This window comes from Sinohyriopsis cumingii, chromosome 10 (genome assembly GCF_028554795.1).
Source record: "Sinohyriopsis cumingii isolate HCF-2022 chromosome 10, ASM2855479v2, whole genome shotgun sequence".
NCBI classification, from domain to species: domain Eukaryota; kingdom Metazoa; phylum Mollusca; class Bivalvia; order Unionida; family Unionidae; genus Sinohyriopsis; species Sinohyriopsis cumingii.
Window position 1 is genome coordinate 115,076,343 of NC_142970.1, and position 23,865 is coordinate 115,100,207.

Below are 23,865 nucleotides of genomic sequence, written 5' to 3' on the forward strand. Positions count from 1 at the left end.
TGATAATGCTTTATGATAATTGTATGTTATATAGCACTTGTGATAACAATGTGATAATTTGCACAAAATAAATGAATCTCCAAAAACAATTAGGTTGATTCCAATTGCGACATTTTCGGAATAGTTCCTATTGGGCTGACCATAGACTTCTTGCCTCGGGAAAGGTGAGATAATCACCTCACAATGGTTAACGTTAACATTTTTCATTGGCCGTTCTGACATCCGTTAGTAGTGAATATAAAAGAACTGTATGACTCGACGACAAGATTTGGAAAACGTTCGTTGCTTTGCGAAAGTGAAACGTTCCTTTCGCTCCCATATGTTCATATTTGGGTTGGGAAAGATATTTACATGAGTGGCAATCAAATTGTTTCTATAAGAAGTCCCATATAGAACCCACAAGAGTTTCTGCTACAGCGCTTCAACGATACACACACACGTGTCATACGTAAGCAACATATAACTTGTCCAGTAGTTCAAGAGACTTCAAAAGGTTTGTACGCTAATTAAAGCTATACGAATTATTGTAAAATAATTATTTAATGAAATACGTGACGGGAACACCGTATCAATATATACAACTAGATAGATGAACATTTGCATCACACAAAGTGTAAATGATATTAATCTATGACTCTTAATGTTTTTTCAAAACAATTACAACTCAAAACAAATCCTTTGACGTGCTACTAATATATGGTCTACGCAGAGGGATACAAACGGAGCACCTTGACTAAAGTGCGTATCGTGAGTAAGCGCTTGATGCGTTTGTTCTTCATTTTATTCGTATTTTCCGTGCGTATCGTGAGTAAGCGCTTGATGCGTTTGTTCTTTATTTTATTCGTATTTTCCTTTTTTCAGAGTATATATATATATATATATATATATATATATATATATATATATATATATATATATATATATATATATATATATATAACGATCCTATGGTCTGAAACCTTGAAATAGAAAAGAGCGAAAACCAAAATGTTTTGTAAAATTCAAGAAATAATTTACCTCCCTATAATACACAGTGAAAATTTAAGATGAACTTATATTATTAGGAATTAGATCCCAAATAGAAAATTAAAGTTTAATTACGAGTTCAACTATATAAAGCACATTTGAATTCGGATGGCTACATGTATTGGATGCTAGAGAAATTGTAGATTAACATGAGCAATTGATGCCTATGGACATTCCTTTCTTGCACCTTTTTTTTTAAAAATGACTTTTTTATGATACTTGTTGCAGCTTAACAAAGGAAATAGGGACGATAGATTTACACCTTGTCGGGTCCAAGAACAAGTGTTGAAAATTTTGGGTTTCTACTTACATTCAGATTAAATATAAGGCATTCTTGCATTGAAGGCAACTAGACAAACTACGTATCATTATCACTGTCTCTTTTATGAAACCGTTGTATGGCTGCCTACGTAACGTTATCTTAAGATAGGATTACTAAAACGAAATCCATTATAAATAATTAAAAAAGGTGATGGCCACCAGTTTTCGTTTTAAATACTGGAATAAACTTTTGTAGAGAAAGACGCTTGGTGACAATAGCAGGTACGATACATTCGTAAAAGACTCAAAGACACTGACATCGGATAACACAAAGAATCAGTATAAAACAGATTACAATCTTTACTTGAAATTAAAACATGATCAAAGAGTTCCTTTGCTGAAAGAGCCATTATGCTGAAACGAGAGTATGTGAGTCAAGCATTGCCCAGTCAAAGCGCCTCTAAGTAATAAAATCGAAAGATGATCATAATATACTGCTGAGGTCATAACAATACAGAGTTATTTTTAATCTGCTTGAAATTCGATAACAATTAAGGGAATTATAAAACAAACATTAATGTCTTATTACTCTGCTAAATGATGACACAGAGCGCTAAAATCAATTTCAGATAAGATGTTATAAAAAAATAATACTGCATACGGAATGTAATTGAAATTCTATAAAAAGTAACGAGTTACTGTAAGGGAAGGAATGCGGGAGAGCCCAACAATGAGGGGTCGTAACTCCATTAAAAGTAGGTTTGATAATCAGGTGTCTTAACTTTGCTAATAGACAATATAGAAAGCTGCAAAACAAACTCAGTCAAGATTTCATCAATATTGGAATGCGTATACAATTTGGCTGCAGAACAAAGAACACATAATAATTATCGTGCAGAGATTATTATAGTGTGTGTGTCCAAAAACCAGAAGCTATAAATCCGCTCAGTAATGACGTAGGATGCCAGTAATCAAACATGGCATATCAATCAATATCAAGCTATGAATCAAATTTGATTGAAAGCCAGTTATATAGCGCTTATCTTTCGGGAATGAATGTGAAAGTGTCTGATAAATAGGGGGCTATAAGTCAAATAATAGACGACTTAGAACACGGTCAATCAAACTCCACAAGGGTCTCGTCATTATTAGGGTAATAAATGTGAAATCCAAAGATACATTTTTTGGAAATTAAGTGGACAGATCTGAAAATGAAAACTATATTCCACTAATTGATGGAAAGGTCCAATGTACTAAAGCAAACTAAATGTCTATAAAATAAACCATACCTAAAAGGATATGTACATTATCGTCGACCATGTGGTCCGATTATGTAGAAATTTCATCTTCTTTGGCGAAATATATTGAAAATGAGTATTTACCAAATTTTAGGCAATAAATAATTGAAGCAACAAAGTGTTTATGTTAGTCCAATATATATTTTCACATGCTATTGAAATATTTAAAGTCAATAATAATAATAATAATAATAATAATGAGGACTTTGTATAGCGTCCAATCTTTAGAAGCTCTAAGCGCTTTACAACTTTAGACAACACCTATAAGATAAGAAACATAATATTATTACAAAAACAAACAACATGAAATTAGAAAAACATTAAAAATAAAAAAAATAAAATAAAAAACATTCTGAGAATATTTCAGGTAGGAAACATTATTAGGTCTTTAAGTTTGTTCTTGCTGTCGCAATAAGTGAGTTTTGAGAGCCCTCTTGAATGTGATCACTCTGTCTTTGTGTCTAAGTTCAGTGGGCAATTCATTCCACGTTGCTGGGCCATGGTATGCAAAAGAACGCTGTCCATATGACTTTATTTTCATACTTGGAATAATGAGTATACGATTGTCAGAAGAGGAGCGTAAGTATCTTGCTGGTGTGTACACATGAGTGAGGTCAGATAGGTATGTTGGACTAGAGTCCGACAGTGAAATGTAGCACAGAGAACAAATTTTGTGTTTGATTCTGGATCGAATTTATAGCCAGTGTAGGGTACAGAGCAGCGGGGAGGTGTGCTCTGATCTTGGTACTCTAAGTATGATCCGAGCAGCTGTGTTTTGAACTTTTTGAAGTTTCTGGAGTAGATATTGAGATGAACCAGACATAACTGAGTTACAATAGTCCAATTTTGAAAGTACTAATGAACACACAAGTGTTTTGGTGGCATCAACTGAAAGATATTTGCGAATTGAGCTGATGCGTCTCAGCTCAAGATATGCAGCCTTGCATATGTTCATGACATGTTGGTGCAATGTGAGAGTACTGTCCAGAGTAACACCTAGGTTTCGTACTGATTGTGTGAATTTAATGTTGGCGTTGCTGATATTTATTGTTTTAGGTAAAGGATGTGAATAAGAATGTCTTTGAGTTGTGCTCAGAATGGCCTCAGTTTTATCATCATTCATCTGCAGCTTGTTACAAGTTATCCATGATTTCACATCAGAAATGCACCTCTCTACACCTTGGATGGTAGCATCAACTTCAGCTGGGTGGCTAGTTTTGTATATTTGCGTGTCATCAGCGTACAATTGATGAGACATTGGATGATGATCTATGACACTTGAGAGCCACTGAGTGTACAGAATGAAGAGAACAGGTCCAAGAACAGACCCCTGTCAATCAAGTCAAGAACGTTGTAGAATATCTCCCAATTTGCTGATCATCAATCTTGTTTGAGATCATATCGAGATAAAATATTTCTGTAAATTTGATTGATATCAAAAGAATAATTTGGATTCACGAGCATTACATCACTTTGAGATTCCGTGGATATTTCAATTTGGCAAGTACAATATCTGTAGAATTGTACACTTAGGGCCATAATTAATGTTATCTTTGCCTTCCCTAATGCCTTTATTTTATGAAGCATTGTTTGAAATATAGAAACAGTACTATTTTCTTAAAGCAGTGAGATGCCCAAGATTTACCAGGGTCATAGGTCTATAAAATACTACCAAAATGTAACTGTCGTAGATGAGACCTTGTTAAGATGAAACTTCACAACCTGCTTGGTTCACATCAAATGGAAACAGTGAATGCAGTGACATTGAAATCTTCCGACTAATGCTCAGTCTAAGTCGTTCAAGGGTCATTACTCTGTAAAATAAAGTCACACTATGACCATCTTAAGATTCATCCAAGGTCTATATGAACTAAACCTTCACTGCAAATTTGTTTGAAAATCAACTCTCGTGATTCTCATGGTGTCCACAAGCCATTCTAAGTTGATTTAAAGCTACACCTCTCTGGTAACAAATGCGCTTATCATCGACTTAATCTGAAGTCTTATTATGGCGAAGATTCAGTGCTAATTTGTTTGAAATCAAACAAAACAGTGCGAACGATAGCGTGATCACATGACATTGACATGTGTATTCTATGTTTACCAAGAGACAGAACGTATAAAATATTATTAAAATCAGGTCATCATTGAAATCATTCGATCATTTGCGATGTTGAAGTGTCTTCGTGATTTTGAAATAAAACAAAAGGTTAGAATGCGTCTAATGTTTACAAGCATTTAGTATTCCTAGTCTAATGGGCAATAAATCTAGACTAAATTGACAAAGGGCAATAAATCTAGTCTAAGTTGATAAAGGGCAGTAAATCTAGTCTAAGTTGATAAAGGGCAATAAATCGTATAAATCTAATCTGAGCTCTTACTCGGACGAAGCTTCACTGCAAGTTCCTTTGATATCAGAAACAAAATATTGATGATATAATGTTCGTATTGGTTTACGTAGTATTGGTTAAATGGTAAGATGATAAAGGGCCATAACTAGAAAAAAAACTATACTGAACTGATTTTGAGATGAAGCTTCATAATAACTTTGGTTAAAATCTATTTATAAATGCGGAGCCTAAAGTGTTGATAAGGATGAGCATTAGCGATGGCTATGCTAAGACGTCCAAGGCCCGTAACTACAATACATACTTGCAAAAGCGTACTCATGAAATAACTTGTTAAGATAGGGTTTGATAACATATGTGATTAAAATCCTACTAAGATAATTATTGAAGGCAGCCTATTTCCAATGGAAAAAATATAATACGGATGCATCGATGATAACAGGGTACACTGAAATATGTTATGTTATGGAGTTGATAAAGGTCAACAGGTCGATTTGGAACATATATGAGTAAAGGGAATATGTCTCATCGCCCAGAGACTTTTATAATTATCTTTTCCACGATACTATTTGCATAAATGGAGAAAAAAACGTACATTATTTTATAGATTGTTTTAAAGGCTATTAAAACGAGAGAGAGAGAGAGAGAGAGAGAGAGAGAGAGAGAGAGAGAGAGAGAGAGAAAATACCATTAAAATGATTGTTTTGATTTTTACATGTCGGATGAACTGGAAAAAAAAATATTTGCTCATTTTAATAAATTCTTGTGAATACGAATGTTTAGTTATATATGTACGTAGAAGCTCAAGGTAAACAGTTTCTTGTGAATACGAATGTTTAGTTATATATGTACGTAGAAGTTCAAGGTAAACAATTTCTTGTTGATACAGAAATGTGAATTATCGCTATCATTTTACATCCAGTCATATGAATACATCACTTGAGTAATCAATCATTTATTATAAAATCTTACGTTTACGATTATAACGTTATGTTGGGCTACTTTCTAAGAAACTGAAATTTATGATTTGTGTCAGTAAACGCTTCGTTGTCATCCAGTATAGCTCTATTCAATCCAAATCAATTCAATTCAAGTCAGTTCTTCATTCAAAAGAAGAATAGAAAGCTTGAGCTTTACTTAAGGAGTTTGCCATAAGGGTGACTGTGATTGACACAGATTCAAATACAAACTGAGAAAAAAATAATCAAGATTTAAATTTGAAAAGAGAACGACGGAACGTGGATATTAATATTTTCTCCAGTTATCGTATTTCATGTGTTTTTTCATTTGACACAGTTAATAAAGGTACTGTACTACCTATTCGAGAATGGGTTTTACAAACGTTCTCAATGTTCTGTAAGGCAGAATACAAGGAAAGAGGATCATTGTAATTCGCTGAGATGGGAATCTTAGAAATGTCATTGTTAGTCACTGAGATGAGAATCTTTGTAAAGTCATTGTTACTCGAGGAGGTGGGACTCTTTCAAGTCATTTTAGTCGCTGAGGTTGGAATCTGTGTAAAGTCATTGCTAGTGATTTAGGTGGTAATCTGTGTAAAGTCATTGCTAGTCACTGAGGTGAGAATCTGTGTAAAGTCGTTGTTAATCTTTGTGGTTAGAATCTGTGTAAAGTTACTGTTAGTTACTAAGGTGTGAATCTGTAAAGTCATTGCTCATGATTTAGGTGGGAATCTGTGTAAAGTCATTGCTAGTCACTGAGGTGGGAATCTCTGTAAAGTCATTGTTAGTCACTGAGGTGGGAATCTGTGTAAAGTTCTTATAATACAGATGCATCACTGATAACGGGGTACAGTGATTTCGCTTCCATGAATACGTTAATGAGGGATCATTGTAGTGCTTTAACAAAGTTAGTAAAGTTTATCTTAATTTACCGTTGTGGTATCTTTCAGGATGGTAGACAACATGTCCGTCACACTTACACCTGGAGTTGTGATACGTAGTGAAATATGCTATAATGAATATGAGAATAGCTTGTAAGTGTTTGTGAAGCCAATAATGTTTTAAAAGTGCCACTAAAACCAACAAACCAAATAAAACCGTATATATCATGTATTTAAACATCCATAAAGTCAAAATATAACAACACCGACTGCAGCATTACTACCGCTACTACTACTACTAATAAAAGAAGTGAAAATATAGTACAAAACTTATTTAATACGAACACCGTCGTAGCAAAGGCACTTAGGAATAAGGCTGTAACGTTTTATAAATGATTTTAAATTTTTTAAGTTAACCATTGGAACACGACACTATTCGGTTTAAGCGTGATTAATCGACTTGCATGCCAAAACCAGCAATTATGATACGTCTTTATTAAGGATATTGCTAGGAAAGGCAAATCCTTCAAAATCATAGATATAACGCAGAAATGTAGTCACCAAGAAGTTACAAGCCAATAATTACATACATTTTCTTAATTTTCCCTTTCCATATTCTTGAAAAATTAGGAACTCTGGAACTTATGTTGTATTAACATCAATGCAAAAATAAAACGATGTACATAAAAATTTCCCCATCAGTATAGTTAGCTACTTGGCTTTCTGGACAACCGGGTCGTGGTCATCTTAGAAATTCCTCTAGTATAACTGCATAGAACACAGAAACATATTTGGAAATTGTTGTTTTCTAGGGGCTTTGTGCAAGAGATTTAGTTCTCTACATTTTTTTCTCATGTATCTGCCTCAACTATACTGAGTGTCCGGAGGATGTCTAGTGTATCAGTTGATTACTGTCACTTTGGACATTATGAATACCACCAGTTACTAAAAACGATAACTGACGGTTGCGTTAGCAAACGTTTGCCACATATCATGTGGTCAATTTTAAGAGACTTATGTTTATATATCAAGTGGTTGGTCATCGCACTAGTGCCACACCCAGTGTAGAAAAACTCTGTAGACCACAGGTTACATAAAGTTTTCGGTTTGCTGTTGGCATAAGAGGTATGAGATAGTTTCAGACTGGAGATAGTCCGCCATTATTAATTACAGCCATTTTTAAAAGACCAAAATAAACAGTTACGTACTTTGAAAATTCAAGTGTTATTAAAATTTTGTATAATTTTATCCGATAGGGTAGGAGAAGCAAGAATGACGGAGTCTCTCAAATGTTGGTGGGGGATGGACTGTACGTCAAATCCCTTAAACGTATGACAGGTGTGTGGAAAATATATCAGCATACACATTTAAACACACACACACACACACACACACACACACACACACACACACACACATTTGTGCAAATTTGACATAAAGATGACTTTAGGTCGAACAACTACACAGGCTTTCTTAAAATGTTTCAATGATAATTGCAGCGACTAGAAAGGTCTGATATTTGAGATTAAAATTTCTACACTATGATATTTTATTTTAACGTAAAGTCATACATGTAATATAAAACTTCCATCAACATCCAGTACTATATATATGGTAGACCCATAAATAATAATAATAATAAAAATAATGACAATAATGATAATAATAATAATGAATGAATATTTACTTTTCAATTTTCCAATCACGTCGTGCATACAGCCTGGTCCATGAATGTGATTTCGCTCGTGCAGGGCGCGTAGTTTAGTAAACACTGCAAGATGTTTGAGGAAAATATAGGCAATGATTACTTTGGTTGATTATTCTTATTCAGACAGAAGGTTATTGACACTCAAACCAAATATGAGTTCTTTTCTAGCATTCGTCTAATCTGCATAATCAATTATGTTACAGTCATATGCACACACACACACACACACATATATATATATATATATATATATATATATATATATATATATATATATATATATATATATATATATATATATATATATATATATATATATATATATATATATGTGTGTGTGTGTGTGTGTGTGTGTGTGTGAGAGAGAGAGAGAGAGAGAGAGAGATCTTACCCGAAGCCATGGAATAACACTCCTGATTATTTTCTAAATGAATGAGGTCTGGAAAAGAAAATTGATTGGCTTTTGTTGGATTATTGCTTACAGTTATATATTTAAATAATTGAAACTGAAAGGTTTCCAGTAAATGGAATTTCAGTTGCATTTCTAGACTTTCAGTTTAGTATAAAACATACTCCAAAACGGTTAGACGAAAATATACCCAAATTATAACTGACTTGCACAAATGAAATGGTTATATAACGCGACTATTATACATGAAGATCTGACAGTGACCGCTTAGGGATTAGGTTCTGGCAACCTATGTGATTACCATAATCACTAATTTTATCAGCCAAGCAGGTGAAGTCTTATACCTTCTCTTTTGAGGATTAAGCAGTGTGGAGGAAGAGTATGAATGTGCGCCGAACGATTTGACTCACTTCAGATTTTTAGAAGCTGCATTTCCATTGGCTAATTCTAAGGTCGCCAGAACATGACCACTAAGCGGTCGTCGTCAGATCTTCATGTATGACAGCGGGGATATGATTTTAAGTAGATTGCAAGAAACTACCAAAGAAGAATATTGTTGCAAACTCAGCTGGAAGCAGTGTGCAATATATCAATATGTAATGAAGTCCAACAATTTGTGTGGGACGAACGAGAAAGAATACAACCATACATACATACATACATACATACATACATACATCCTCTCCTCCATTGATATACCAAGAGACAATAGTGTCTTTAATTTAAGGAAAACAAGTCTTGTACATTTCTTTGACGAGATAGGTATACACCTGGCTTTATATCATAGATACAATGTATATACAATATACATATATTTTGGTGATATCACCCTTTTAGCTCCCACATTATCCCTAAAAGAATTCCGCTCCAGTGGCCTAGTGGTTAGAGCGTCCACGGAAGCGGAAGATCGTGGGTTCGAACCCCGTACGAAAAATACCAAATACTTACAAAAATGGTACAAACAGATGCCTCGCTTGGCGCTCAGCATTAAGAGGTCAATGTTTGGACTGGTCGGCCTGGTGTGTCCGGATAATCCGATTGGGTGTGACATCATGTTACATGTTTGCGGATGATGCCCCAGTGCTAGACATCATTATAAACTGCCACACTGCAGACATCGTTGTTACTGAATGTTTGTTAAAACAACGCTAAAAGGCCAAATCACACACACACACACACACATCCCTAAAAAAGACTTCTCCTACCACCACACCTACACCTGCACAAATCGAGATCGCCAAAGAAGAGGAATCGTACAAAGGGTGACTCCATAATATTTTAGCTATCGTTTCTCAGCAACATTTTGTTGTTGTTGTTTCTGTGGTGGAAGAGACGTCTGTGTTCATATGCTCTATCGAAAGAGATAGCTGGAGACAAGCGCCCTGCTCATCCACTAGCTACTAGTCAGAAAGACAACATTTACAATTTCAAAGAAAGGAAAATATTTGCTGGCGCTTTTGTGCAGGTTGTGCAACTTTACTAGCGCTGGTATGCAATATAGAAAATGTCCAAAAAGTCACTGTCGCGAACTATACTTGGCGGCAATGCTTGCAATTTGGACAAACGATAGCACACTACCATAAAGCAGCTGCCAGTTGAGACGACAGCTGGAAATGTCGAATCGACGGCAAACTGTATTGAACGGATGTTTTGTTTCACATCGTTTTCTGTTTGTTGTCTCCAATCCCCACTCCACCCCCAATTGCTCATAAACACATGATTCGTGGTTATTCTCGCGTAAGTGCTGCTGGTCTCGCACTAGTGCGGCAGTGAGAACGGCAGGCCAGTACATAATGAATTGGCATGCCTTTTCCACTGACACATGCATCTGTACTCCAACGTTTCAGCTCAAAATGGTCTTTTATCACTCACTTCACACGTTTCCATTTTTATTATTTTCATTATGGCAATGGAATAGAACGCCAAACTTAAGTCTTAGGCTGCATAGATTTGACCCACACCAATTGTATATTGTGAGGATATTCAATAAAGAGTTTTAGCCGATGTCTTTTGCGAGTTATAAACTCATAATGAACAGGATTTCAATCCCAAAATGTTATAGATCTGAAACAATCTGCAACAAATTTAATAATCCTTAACATCATGAGTGGATATTTTTAAAATGGGAGAATTTAACTGTTATTAATAACCATACAAAGAAGTGAACCAAATGAATTAGCTAATCTGAGAGAAGAGATAAAACAGACACATGGTGGAATAAATGACGGTGGAGATGACAGTGGCACGACAGTGGCTAAAACTCATTAGAAGTGAGTATCCTCCATTAAATGAAATTAGAAGGTTTCATTATATATTTTAGTTTAGTTTGATAATTAATGTTAGTTGGAAGACGAACGGATTTAAGTATTTTTGTATCAATTGAATCTTTCAGCATGTATTCTGTTGCTATTTTTCAATTACATTTTCCGAATATTTTTTTCTTCTTTTTATAGTATTATTATCATGTTAAATACTAATGTGAACTATACATTTTTTCAATGAACATGGAGTTATTTGCCGTTACAGTTTTTTGACATTCACAAATATTTATTTTTTGGGTTGTATTCTATCATGTAGGAATTTCCTTTACATTAGATTTTCAGATTTCAATATATGTTTACAGTTGTTAAATGGTAGAGTGTGTTTCGATTTTCCATTTGTTATTTTAGGACATCAGAACGTTATTACTCTTACCTAGGACTTGTGTTCAGAACGGTATGGCCTACTAAAGTGCCACAATAGTTTCGTCTGCCCCCCCCCCCCGTTTAAAGATTCATCGTATTCTTTCCATTTTTACCATTCGTTATTTTTACTTCTGAATATTTTATCACCACTAAACAGGTCATCTTGTTTATCATATATATATTATTTCTCGTGAAATATTATTTTAATATTTACTCCATTTATGTCAGCCAATTTATATGCAATAGGATTTCCTAAAAGTATTTATTTAACTGTGCAAAATATCTTGTACGAGGTAAGAGATAAAGTCTTTAGCATCATTAGATTTTGCCTTCAAGCGCCTAATTTTCAAACCTATTGTATAATAATGCGACTCATATGTCTTATTTGTTTTAGACCCGTTTTTAGTATCATTAGCTCAGTTAGCAACATTTCTTTCCGACTGTATGAAAAAGTGTTTATCCATCAATAAGGCAACGTAATATATCTACCGATGTTCGAGGTCCTTATGCATTCAGATGTTTTGAAATTCGAGTAATAAGAGTTCGATTAATCATTTCCACTATATATATATTTTTTAATCTGAGTTTGTGAAAAAGCATTGTAAATTTCGTTCTCCAACAAATCTTTATCTTGTGCACGCTATACAATTTTTTCCTTAATCTTTTCTGGTTTTCGCACATTATATAAGTCTAAAAAATTCGTGTTTATTGTAACACATTTGTCTGTTTACTTTCGTTGTGAATGGCTATATTTAGAAGACATAAATGTCTAAATGTATTTTTATCCTTTGTTGTATTTTTGATCCACTTGCATATCATTAATATCTGCCTGGAATTGATCATTATCATAACTAACATAAACCTTAAAAGGGAAATCGTACTTTTGCGTGCTTGTGTAATTTATAGGAAGATTGTTAAATCAACGGATCTTTAAGTAAATAATATTGATAGCCTCTTCGCTATTGGACCTTTCTCGTGATTGACAGTTTTGTTTAACAGACCCAGTATTCTGGCTATTGGTCCCCACAATTGATTGTTGTTTATAAAATAATCTGGGCTTTCCGTATCTAAGTATATATGTCTTAAATATTGATCTGTCTATTCATTTAAAAATAATGTATGTATTTGTGATTAGTGTTATGTATCTTTGATTATTTACATTCATTTCTATTCACTTGCCCCATGCTCTTTGTTTTGTATGAAAACATTTGCAAAACCCTATCTGCTCACTCTGGTCTAACTATCTGTGAGGACATCTGGCCAACGTATTTGTGCCCGTTTCGCTTTTATTACTCGAAATTCGCCAGGATGTCGTTTTGATTGATTCAATTACATGGTCGTTTGTTACTTCCATGGGAGATCATATGTGTGTCGCTTGGCTAGAATCGAAGTGAGTTAAGCTATAATGATTACGAACTATCCCTTAGTTATTATGGTGTTTTTGACGTTCGCATTACGAGTAGTTTTAATTATTTTCAACTGAAACTTTTGACACCAATTTGGTGTCCCGCGTGCATTACGGAAAAGTCAGAGAGAACAGTTGCGCTCAATTTAAAGAACAAATATGCCCATGACGGGTCTCGAACATTTAGCAACGAATATGTGATCAGGTAACTCTACATCTGCGCCATTGAACAAAATTGGAAAAACTTCCGCAAAAGATACTATTAATCTCAGTTGCCATATGACAAGGTTCTTGTTGATGTTTCCAGACACAAATATTACAGACACAGGTATTATGTAATAAGCTATGGTGTTTTTTCTTTGAAAGTTTAATGGTCTATGCATTTCCCTTCAAAGCTTGAGTTTAAGTATCCAAAGATTTTACCTAAATCTGTGAATTTTAGTGTGGTTGATGATGTTTAGAAAACATTTGAGGTAATTGACTTAGTACTTTTTAAATATTTTTTTTAGACATTCTGACCAATTTATTATTTTCAAAATGTAGGTTAATGGGCTTTGGATTATCAGAAATATTTATGATTTAGGATTTAGAGACCTAGGATTTTCAAAAACGCTTTGACAATTAGTAAATGATGAAATTTCAAAAAAAATTCCAAAGATATGAATGGAAAGTGGAATGTTTCCAAAACATGATGAGCGCGAATGATCTAGGAGTTTTCATTAAATTATGAGTTTTAATTGCCTATGGATTAATTTAAAAAATGGCAGAGTGTAATACGTTAATGACAGGGCTTTGTGGACAAAAATGAATGCTGAGGAAGGTTTATATCTGTTTGAAAGATTTTTAAATGTGGTGGAGGGGTGATATATTAGTGGTGTAGAGTTTAAGAAGGAAAATGAAATGGCGTGGAAGGTCACATCTTGTGACTAATGGATATCGCCTTTGTAGACTTCTGAGTGGGAACAAGTTCTAGATGAAATTGTAGTCACGTGTTTTATTCATTTAGAAATTGTACATTCAGTGGTGAATATGTATGTTGTTCTCGTACTTTCTATTTGTGTTAATGATTAATAATTCAAAGTTCATCACACTTCTGTAGGGTGATACAGCAAAGGTCTACTATTGTTGTAACTTATATACGTATTTGTCAATAAAAAGCGTCGAGGTTTGCTGAGTTTCCCTTAAATAAGGAAATGTATATGAATGTCTTCACATCCCAGTGTGTCCACTACACGATGTAGTTCTGCTACATTTCCTAATCATATTCAAATTTGGTATATTTGTTTATAAGCCTCTTTTTTCTATATTGATGATAACGCTAAAAGATATGTTGGAGATTCAGACGCTGGTAATGGTTAAAGACAAACTACGAATAGCTTATGGAGAGCATCCCGAACATGCAACCGCTGCCATTTGTATTGATTATTGATCGATCCACGGCCAGTGCGTGGGAAAGAGTAGAAGGGAATGTTGGAGAAACAGGTGGTAATTAAACATTTAAAGTTATTCACAGTTGTTGCAAGTCATTCTTATGTCTTAGTTATGATTGCTGTTAAACATAAGATATATTAATTTCCTCCTTTTTGTCTCCAACTTAATCACCTTACCGGTCTAACTTGCATCCGTCGTATATCCAGAAAGAGAACGGTATAATGCACAGAGATATCGACAGATTTTGATCCACATAGGTAAAACTGACAGGCCAACGGTGTGATGCGGAGAGAGAGAGAGAGAGAGAGAGAGAGAGAGAGAGAGAGAGAGTGCAATTCGTTTCCTCCATTTTCTGAGAATTTTAAGATAAATCTCAAAAATGCAATGGAATACACAAAGTCAAGAAAATAAAGAATTCTTTACCTATGTAGCCTTGTGAATGATATGTAATAGGAAAATAATAAATAAATTAATGTCAGTACCAAACTAGATAAATTACAATATGTTTCAACGTTTGAAAATAGATCTACACTCCAAAAAAAAGCAATTATCCTGCTGGTTTGGCAGTTGAATACAGTTAGTTCTTCCATTATATTCTATGCAAGTTCTATAATCAATCGATTATATAATATCCTTGATCTTAATGAAATAACTGGTAGATAGTCTTATCACATTAATCCATGACTCGAGTTCCAAATCATGTATCATTTAAACCGCCAACTTGCAAAATCAGGATATCATCGTCTAAATGATCACAGAAATCACGATAATTTTCCATCAATAGTAAATTGTTCTGAATGAATTTCAGTATTGAATGTGCTGATGTGCCAACGGTCTTGACGTATCAGAATGCTATACTCCAGAATGCCTTTGAATGAATTCACAATAATCCCAAACAGTCCAAATGTATGGGAACACATTGTAATTGCAATGAATAATTTTAAATAAATGACTTCTTTCAAATAATATCTGAACAAATCATTAAATAACTCAGAGAATGGACATAAAAGTTGAATGAAATAATTATGCTTATCAGAACCTTATAGAAAAGGAAAATCAGAATAAAATGACCAGGATATGATTCAGAAGTTTGTTTCGAGAACATTCTGCGTTTCTGGTAAAAACTTGATTTTGAACTAAAATATCAGTAAATTACTTATTTAAAACTTATAAACATGTCAACAATCAGGTGGACAAAATAATGTCCAAGGTAAAACGCCAAGGTCCTGAACTCAAATTTAAGTAAAGATATTTTTAAAAACTGATATATAATTATTGTTAGAATGATGTGATTCATACGATAATGAATAATGTATTTTGCTGTGCATAAAGTCAACTATATATATATATATATATATATATATATATATATATATATATATATATATATATATATATATATATATATATATATATATATATATATATATGTGTGTGTGTGTGTGTGTGTGTGTGTGTGTGTGTGTGTGTGTGTGTGTGTGTGACTTTGTCTAAAGTGCTATTACTTACCGTTGTATTCCGTATATCTTTCACATCCTTGAAAGTAATCAAGCACGAGAGTATTTACATTACTATATGTACCAATCGACTGAATGTTCATAACACTTGACCCACTGGACCCACTGGACCCAAATTGATGCGATCCCTAGAAGTAGAAATTTAAAACAACGTTAATTGTGAAAACTAGAACTATACATTTTTTTTTACAAGCAATAATTTTTATTATGAATTGTAAAAAGGGAACAGGAAGACATTTATTTACAAACGCACATATTGTATAAAAATAGCAATTTAATATTTTCTAATATTTGTACATGTACTTACAATCCATTTCTTTTAAAAACCGATAAAAATAAAAGTTAAGTCAGATTGGTCAACAGCACGAACGTATCATGTATCCTCATTTTATACGACAATAAATCGCTAAAATTAACCCCAAGCTTATTTCTTTTAACAACACACTAATTTTTCGAAATATCAAAGACCATTTTGCCAACATGTTGACAATGCTCACAAACTTTGTATATCAGCACAAATTAATCGGCATGTTTTCTGTAGAAACACGCGCAAGTCTTATCAATACCAACCATACTTGAAGTTCGCCATTAGTAAGTACGCAAAGGCATTAGAGTTTGTTCCAAATCTGATTTTGTTAAAAATATAAAACTCTGAAACTTTTAGCATCAGATTATAATTTGTATGCTTATGGTACACATGTCAAAACCATGTATGGTACGAAATTATGGCTGCATGTTAGTAATATTTTCTCCACACTGGCCTCGTTACAAGGAAAGTGACAATATAGCTAGTCTGGAGACTCACGTTTTGAGGATCGCCATTACTGGAAAGCGTTTGTTGAGCTTGAGTAAACGTTAGTAAGTAGCCATATCAAAGGCAATGTATAAGACTTGTAAAAACAATGGGGTTTAATGTCATATTTCAGCACAAAATAGGCTACACATATATAACAGGTGGAGGAAGAACCACCGACCCACGAGATTCTACTTGCAAGCTTTCTTACGTACCAACATGTGATAAACATGATGCTCGAACCCAAGCAGATAGATAAGCAATGATATGACATAATATAGACATAAAGTAAAACAGCAAACAATGTGGCCTTGATGATTTATTTGTTTTAAGGGAGATTATCATCATTGGTTACCGTAATACCCAGTGTCGTTTGTCTTTGCGCCTTTAACCCCATTTTCAGCACATGGTAGACTATTTGGTGGAGGAAGAACCCGGAAAAACCTCCGGAAGAATCACCAACCCACGGTTAACTACTGGGATGTTCTCTCACATACCCACGTTGGCCGAGCCCAAGACTCGAAACCAAAGCGGACAGAGATGGGATGTCAGTAAGGTCGAGCGCCATAGACGTGCCGCCACTGGGGTCCCAGCCAATTTGGCTAGAGTTGCAAAGACATGCACAGGAACAGACAGTTTCAGTATGTACTGGAAAGTACATTGCAAGCTGGTTTTCTACAAAGAGTATCATAACTATTATTCTTTTACATATAATATATTCAACGATTTATTTAAGCATTTCTAACGGATATGATTGACGATTAAATGAGGGAAAAATATTAATGAATATTTTAATATGCCGAAAAATGGGAAATGCAAAATTCAACTTTATTTTTTGCAAAGGTCTTGATTTTCTAGGGAAAAAACAGTATGTAGAATATAAGCCACGTTTTAAAAAAATACATTTTTTGTCATATAGTTTGTTGTTCACTATAAAGGAAGGAAAGGGAAAGTGGTAAAAGCAATACAAACTAATTTCATAAATACAAAAACTCACGGCTACTAAAGTTTAATAATGTGTTACCATTGCAAGTACACAAATGTTACCAATGCAAATAGACATGTTACCAATGAAAATACACATATGTTACAAGTGCAAATACACGCATGTTACTAATGCAATGCAAATGCAAATACACACATGTTACCAATGCAAATGCACACATGTTACTAATGCAAATGCACACATGTTACCTATGAAAATACACACATGTTACTAATGCAATGCAAATGCACACATGCCGTCAATGCAAATGCACATATGTTACCAGTGCAAGTACAGATATGTTGCCAATGCAAATACATGTATGTTACCAATGCAGGTACACATATATTACTAATGCAAATACACACATGTTACCCATGCAAATACATACGTTTTACAGGCTTTTTAAAAAAAATATTTCTAATCTTTACACAAGAGCCTGGATGCAGAAGGTTTGGATTGCTTTATTCATAATAGCTGCAATGAAATTTATATACATATATATCCGACTCGGATTACAAGTTCTGCGACAGAAGAGAAGATGGTGCTATAAATGAAATCTTACAGAACAGGCACTAATTTACATAAAATGAAATTATTTGGCCAGTGTCACTATTACAAGACAAACAGAGTATATCTCTAATTACTAGTTGCTTGGAAAATTTGTGTCGCGCAGAGCAATACATATACATGCTGAAGAAGTTTGATTTAATAATAAGTCTGCATGATTGTGGCATTTTACCCATGCTATTCTTAATTACTAATCTCTTTCATTGTATATTTATTAATTTTACTAGGGGACAGATATTTTCATATTGCATTAACGTTGTTAATTTATTCATCAATTACTAGCTAAGTTCTGACCGTTCCGGTGGCCTAGTGGTTAGAGCGCCTACCTCTGATGAGGGAGGTCATGGGTTGGAACCCAGGCCGAGTCGTAACAAAAACTTTTTAAAAATGGTACTAACAGCTGCCTCGCTAGGTCCGTAGCATGAAGAGGTTAGTATTAGGACTGGTCGGCCTGGTGTCAGCATAATGTGACTGGGTAGGACATCATGCGGATGCAGCAGTGCTAGACTTCACTAAACACTGCCACACTGCATACATCGTAGTGATATGGCCAAAAATAGTTAAAGCTACGTTAAAAATCCATATGACACACACACACCAGGTAAGTTCTAGTGGCATGATGTCCCTTTTCCATGTCGCTTGCTTGCATACGATAGAACCTTCATGTGTTGCTGTTCTGAAGAACAATAATAACAACAAAAACAACAGAGCCCCCTTCCCGTCGCCCCCTCCCCCAATCATATGTATACATGCATTTATGTACGTTCTTGTACACAGTTCATATCGGCTTAGCCGCGGTTTTGTACTTGTATATGTTGAGGCCTGTACACTATTATTCAAAACGCGCCAACTGCCGAAATATTTTTTTAAAAAATATGCATTATAATGCTTTTAAAAGAATATGTGAATAAAGAGGAGGGATGCAATAAATATAAAACCGCATTAGTGTTTTCTTCCGAGTCGGGGTAAAGAACTCGTTTGATAAGGCGTAAGAACATAGTCTGGGCATGATGTTCTCGGTATTCCTACATTGCATCGAACTCGTTGTTTCCGCTTTCTTGCAACAGAACACGTATGTAGTTTTGTCTATATAAGTTCTTATATTTATTTTTATTTTTCCTCCGTCTAATATATTATGCTACTTAGTCGTGACAGTGTAATTTAAAAATCTTTATTGTTTCCACCAGGTAAAAATTGTGTGGCAGAAACATATTCACATGAAACAGAGACTTACAAGGGAAACAAGATGCCAAAAAGATTTAACATTCTTATGATGGAGTGTTACGACTCTATGGTCTTAAACTAAATTAAAGGAAATAACGAAAACCAACAAATAATTTATTACCTGTAAATACAAAGTGAACATTCCGAAGGTAATTACAGTTTTTAAAAAGTAATGAAATCCTAAATAGTAATAAAAGATTGATCACAAATCCCAAAGTAAAGAGTGCTCGTAATGTATTTTTGGAGCGTTGATTCTAATGAATTCCAAGTTTGAATTGGCCGATGTACCAGTAGTCTTGAATGTGCTAGTGTGCCAGCAGTCTTGAAGCATTACAATGATAAAATCCAGATTCTCACTGAATGAATACACAATACATTTCAGAACTGTGATCTAGTCAATGATCACTTTTGTAATATATCGCTACGATGTCTGCACACACCAGACAGAACGAAAAGAGCTATCCCTGGATTGATATAGAAGAATGCTTGATAAAAGTATTAATATTTTAATACAAATAATACTATCATACAGGTTAGAGAATTTTTAATTCGTACCCTCCGGAGATTCGAAACCAGGTCTGCGGGTAAACGGCGCGAGCCCATATTCCCTCAGGACTAAGCACACATCACCGAAAAATGATGGTACTCAATCGGTGTTATATGCACTAGTGTGTAGCAGACACACTTGCATGACGACCTAGTAATTAATTCTTTTGTATATGCACAGTTCCGGATTTCTTATGAAAGAAATCAAGGTATATAGAATTAATTATAGAGAATTATAAATATACACCAGACAGAATGGAAAGTGCTATCCCTGGATTCATATAGAATAATGCTTGATAACAGTAGGCAGCATTAGTATTTTAATACAAATAATACTTTCATACAGGTTAGAGAATTTATGATTCGTACTCTACGGAGATTCTAACCCAGGTGCGCGGGTAAACGGCACCCATCGCCTTGCCTGCACACACGAGCCCATATTCCCTCACGACTTTTGGATAATTAAAATTGTTGTTAGACATTTTTCTTAAACTTTACTGTCAAGCAGCTACGACACTTGAAGCTATGACATATCCTTCATTTGATTCAATGGATTCTAGTTGATTTAAAAATTTCGTTGGAGCACGTGTTGTCAGGAAGGTAGCACACAATCTGAATGAGATCGAGATTGACTTTGCAATATATTTCAAGATCAAGGATTTACATTGCTGCTCCTAGTCGGCTTCTGCATTTGCAATCTTTAAATTGATTGTATTTAACAACTTATAAATTGTTGCAAATGTTCCTGAAATGATAAATTCACATTTGGAAATGCATACACGTGGCATTACCATCCATCACAACATTGATTTAGCTATTTTGTTTTTAGACCAAGGTCAAAATGCATCAGTAGGTAATAATTTGTCACACTCTTAATACTACAATAGTATCACACATTTTTGCCTCATATAGTGGTATATAGGTTATTTCTGTAACACTTGTAAATTAAATATATAGCACGATCACTCGCAGTAGGGTTTAAAATATTTCTGACAGACCTTAGCAAACTTTGTTTCTGGCTGATATTGAAGAATGACAAGATTTCTTGCACACTTGCAATTTAAAATAGAACAATGTTTTATCATAATATTTAGAAAATAGGATTATAAAGCAACGTGGTGTCGATTATTACACTTTTAAGTGCTTGTGTTATAGAACCATTACTCTCTCCCCTCTCTCTCTCCCCCCTCTCTCTCTCTCTATCACACACACACACACACACACACACACACACACACACACACACACACAGAGACATGTCAAAACAAAATGTACACACAACATACAAACCGAAATTGCAGGATATAAGGCAAAATAAAACAAAATAGCCAGACTCAGCAAATGTCAGTAGAAAGAGCCGTATAAAGCAAGGTGACAACTTTGATGTATAATGACTTTTTAATCTGTGGGGAAAACAAACCATTAGATAATAAAGGATCACGCAATCATGTAAACATGAACATATTACAAATCCAAAGTGGAAGCAGAATGTAGAGGAAAAACGTCAAATTTTAATCTATCGAACATTTTATTGTTCATATTTTGACTATAATTTTTTGTTTCAACATGCGATAAGTTATGTGTCTAATGAATCTATCGCATAAACACTGAAATGTGTAATAACTATATTATTGTAACACGCTGAAATACGCTTTAATTCTTATGAAATTAAGTTGCTTCCTAAAGCAGTTTCTATAACATTAGTTTCTGCCATTCCTTCTCTCCGTTTTGTTGGGTGGTTTTATAGTGCCCGAGCTATCGTATTTTTTCATCTCTATTTGTTGCAGTATTAAGTTGTCAGCAGTACGACAATAGGGGATACATTAGAATATAACCAGCTCAAGAAAAAAATCCATAAGTTAACAATTTAAAACTAATGTTAAATGACAAATATTTACTACCTGGCTTATGATCACACTCCTTCCACGCTCATCTGTTAAAAAATCAGAAGGTAATAGTGATATGGTATTAAAAGAGTAACATGTGATAAATAAAGAAACTAAATTCAAGTTCCATTATGTTGAGTCTGGCATGACAAACCAATTATACATGCCATAAACGAAACCTTTGGCGTGTGTGGGTCGGTGTGTACGTGCGTTGGTAGTGATGGTGTGGACATCAGCTGCCAAATGAATCAAAGGAACATGACATCTAAAAAGAGCATTTATGACGAGGTTCAATCACTAACTTTACTAAGTACACTAAAAGAGTATTAAGTTTACAATTTAGAAATCACAGCACAGCAACATTGTTTGTAAAGTGGATATGTTTATGAAAACATCATATGATTGCTGGTACCATCAGCTGTTTACTTTATTTTTGGTATACATTTTAGTTAATATCTATCTATCTTTTTCTCTCTCTGTCTGTCAGGTGTTTCTTTCAATCTCACCTGCTGCATTAATCAACACGCAAGAAACGCAGAAAGCCCAAAGAAGTCCGATTTCTGGAAGAAAGCAAGGTACGAGGCAATAAATACAGCAGAACAAATATTAATTGTAATATTCTTGGTATGTATAAAGCACTTCCTAAAATGGCGCCTTTCTACGGTTTCGTTTTTCAATTATGAACAAGATATTTAACAAACATAAAGACTAATTATTATAATGTTTAGTATTTACGTTTATTGTATAGGCGAAACCTTTAAAATGATGTCTCTCGGTACATGTATATTATGCAAGTTCAAACGGCCATATATATATATATATATATATATATATATATATATATATATATATATATATATATATATATATATATATATATATATTCTAACAGTAATATTGTATGTTTTGATGTTAGTATCTGTCAGCTAAACAGGAACAAGGCTTAAAACTAATATATTTGTTCATCCATTAGCAGACAAGTATGTATTAAATTCCCATCATACCCTAGAATCTGGCCAACGTGGGTACACCAGGCCGCCATGTGTATTATACGTGCTGAACAGCTGCGTTAAACAAACAAAAGCAAACCAAACCCAGGAATTTCTCGACAGCCATTGGCAGCGCTTCTGACTGGTAATTCAATGGTTGCAGGCGGGCTCAAAGTCCGACCAGACTAGAATTCTGCCCAGGTGTGTTCTCAGAAAAGACCATTAGCTCCCATTTCATCGGTATGAAACAGTGTTCTCGTTGTACAATTTGTCATCAAAGGCCTTTTTGATCTACACATATTATATATTCTACACCATTTTCAATTTATCCATTTTCGCTTTAGACCACTCGGCCACTAGGGGCCCCCGAATTCAAAGCTGTTGTGTGGACACAAATATTTGAATTCTATTTTATTTTTTATAAAAAATTCAATTCACGGCATAACGATGAAATAAAAATTTAAATTGGCATTGCTAAAACAGACGAAAGCGTTAATCTCTCGTTTCTACATATATGTCTATAATAACACGGTTACAATCAGCAGAGTATGCACTTTTTTCACATGTAAGTTCAGATGTATAAAAGTCAGAGGTTACCTTTTGCGTATTGAGCCATATGGAGACGTAAGGTTGAACTACTCGTGCCCCAATCGCATATCCGTCATCACGTCTTTAATTTAAATATAGATTTATGACTGATAACGCTGTCACGGAACTCTATCAATGACACAGATCCACGGTGACCGTATTCATTAATATTTCTACCTATAACAATTTTGAAATCATGATTTTCGACATACATTCTCTACCTGTAGATATTTTAAAATGAGTATGACATCATAAACAGTATTTCAGGTAATGCAAAATACAGATTCACACAAGTTTGTAATTTAGTCCTAAGACTATTGGAGCCAATCGATTGTCAACGGACATATTACGGTAGCC

General features: G+C 34.3%; 1 protein-coding gene across 1 annotated transcript in view; it reads right to left on the bottom strand.

Annotated features, from left to right (window-relative positions):
• Positions 1 to 23,575, bottom strand: part of LOC149791065 (uncharacterized) — a 36,288-nt gene extending 12,713 nt beyond the window's left edge. Inside the window, exons 1-8 of the mRNA XM_089973276.1 lie at positions 23,518 to 23,575; positions 22,438 to 22,491; positions 21,947 to 21,978; positions 15,920 to 16,055; positions 8,873 to 8,920; positions 8,461 to 8,544; positions 6,825 to 6,902; positions 5,622 to 5,660 (exon numbers count right to left, since the gene is read on the bottom strand). Coding sequence (XP_089829402.1) covers positions 5,622 to 5,660; positions 6,825 to 6,902; positions 8,461 to 8,544; positions 8,873 to 8,920; positions 15,920 to 16,055; positions 21,947 to 21,978; positions 22,438 to 22,491; positions 23,518 to 23,536 — 490 coding nt within the window. The 5' untranslated portion in view covers positions 23,537 to 23,575. The remainder of the gene's footprint in view (positions 1 to 5,621; positions 5,661 to 6,824; positions 6,903 to 8,460; positions 8,545 to 8,872; positions 8,921 to 15,919; positions 16,056 to 21,946; positions 21,979 to 22,437; positions 22,492 to 23,517) is intronic.
• Positions 23,576 to 23,865: the final 290 nt, after the last annotated feature.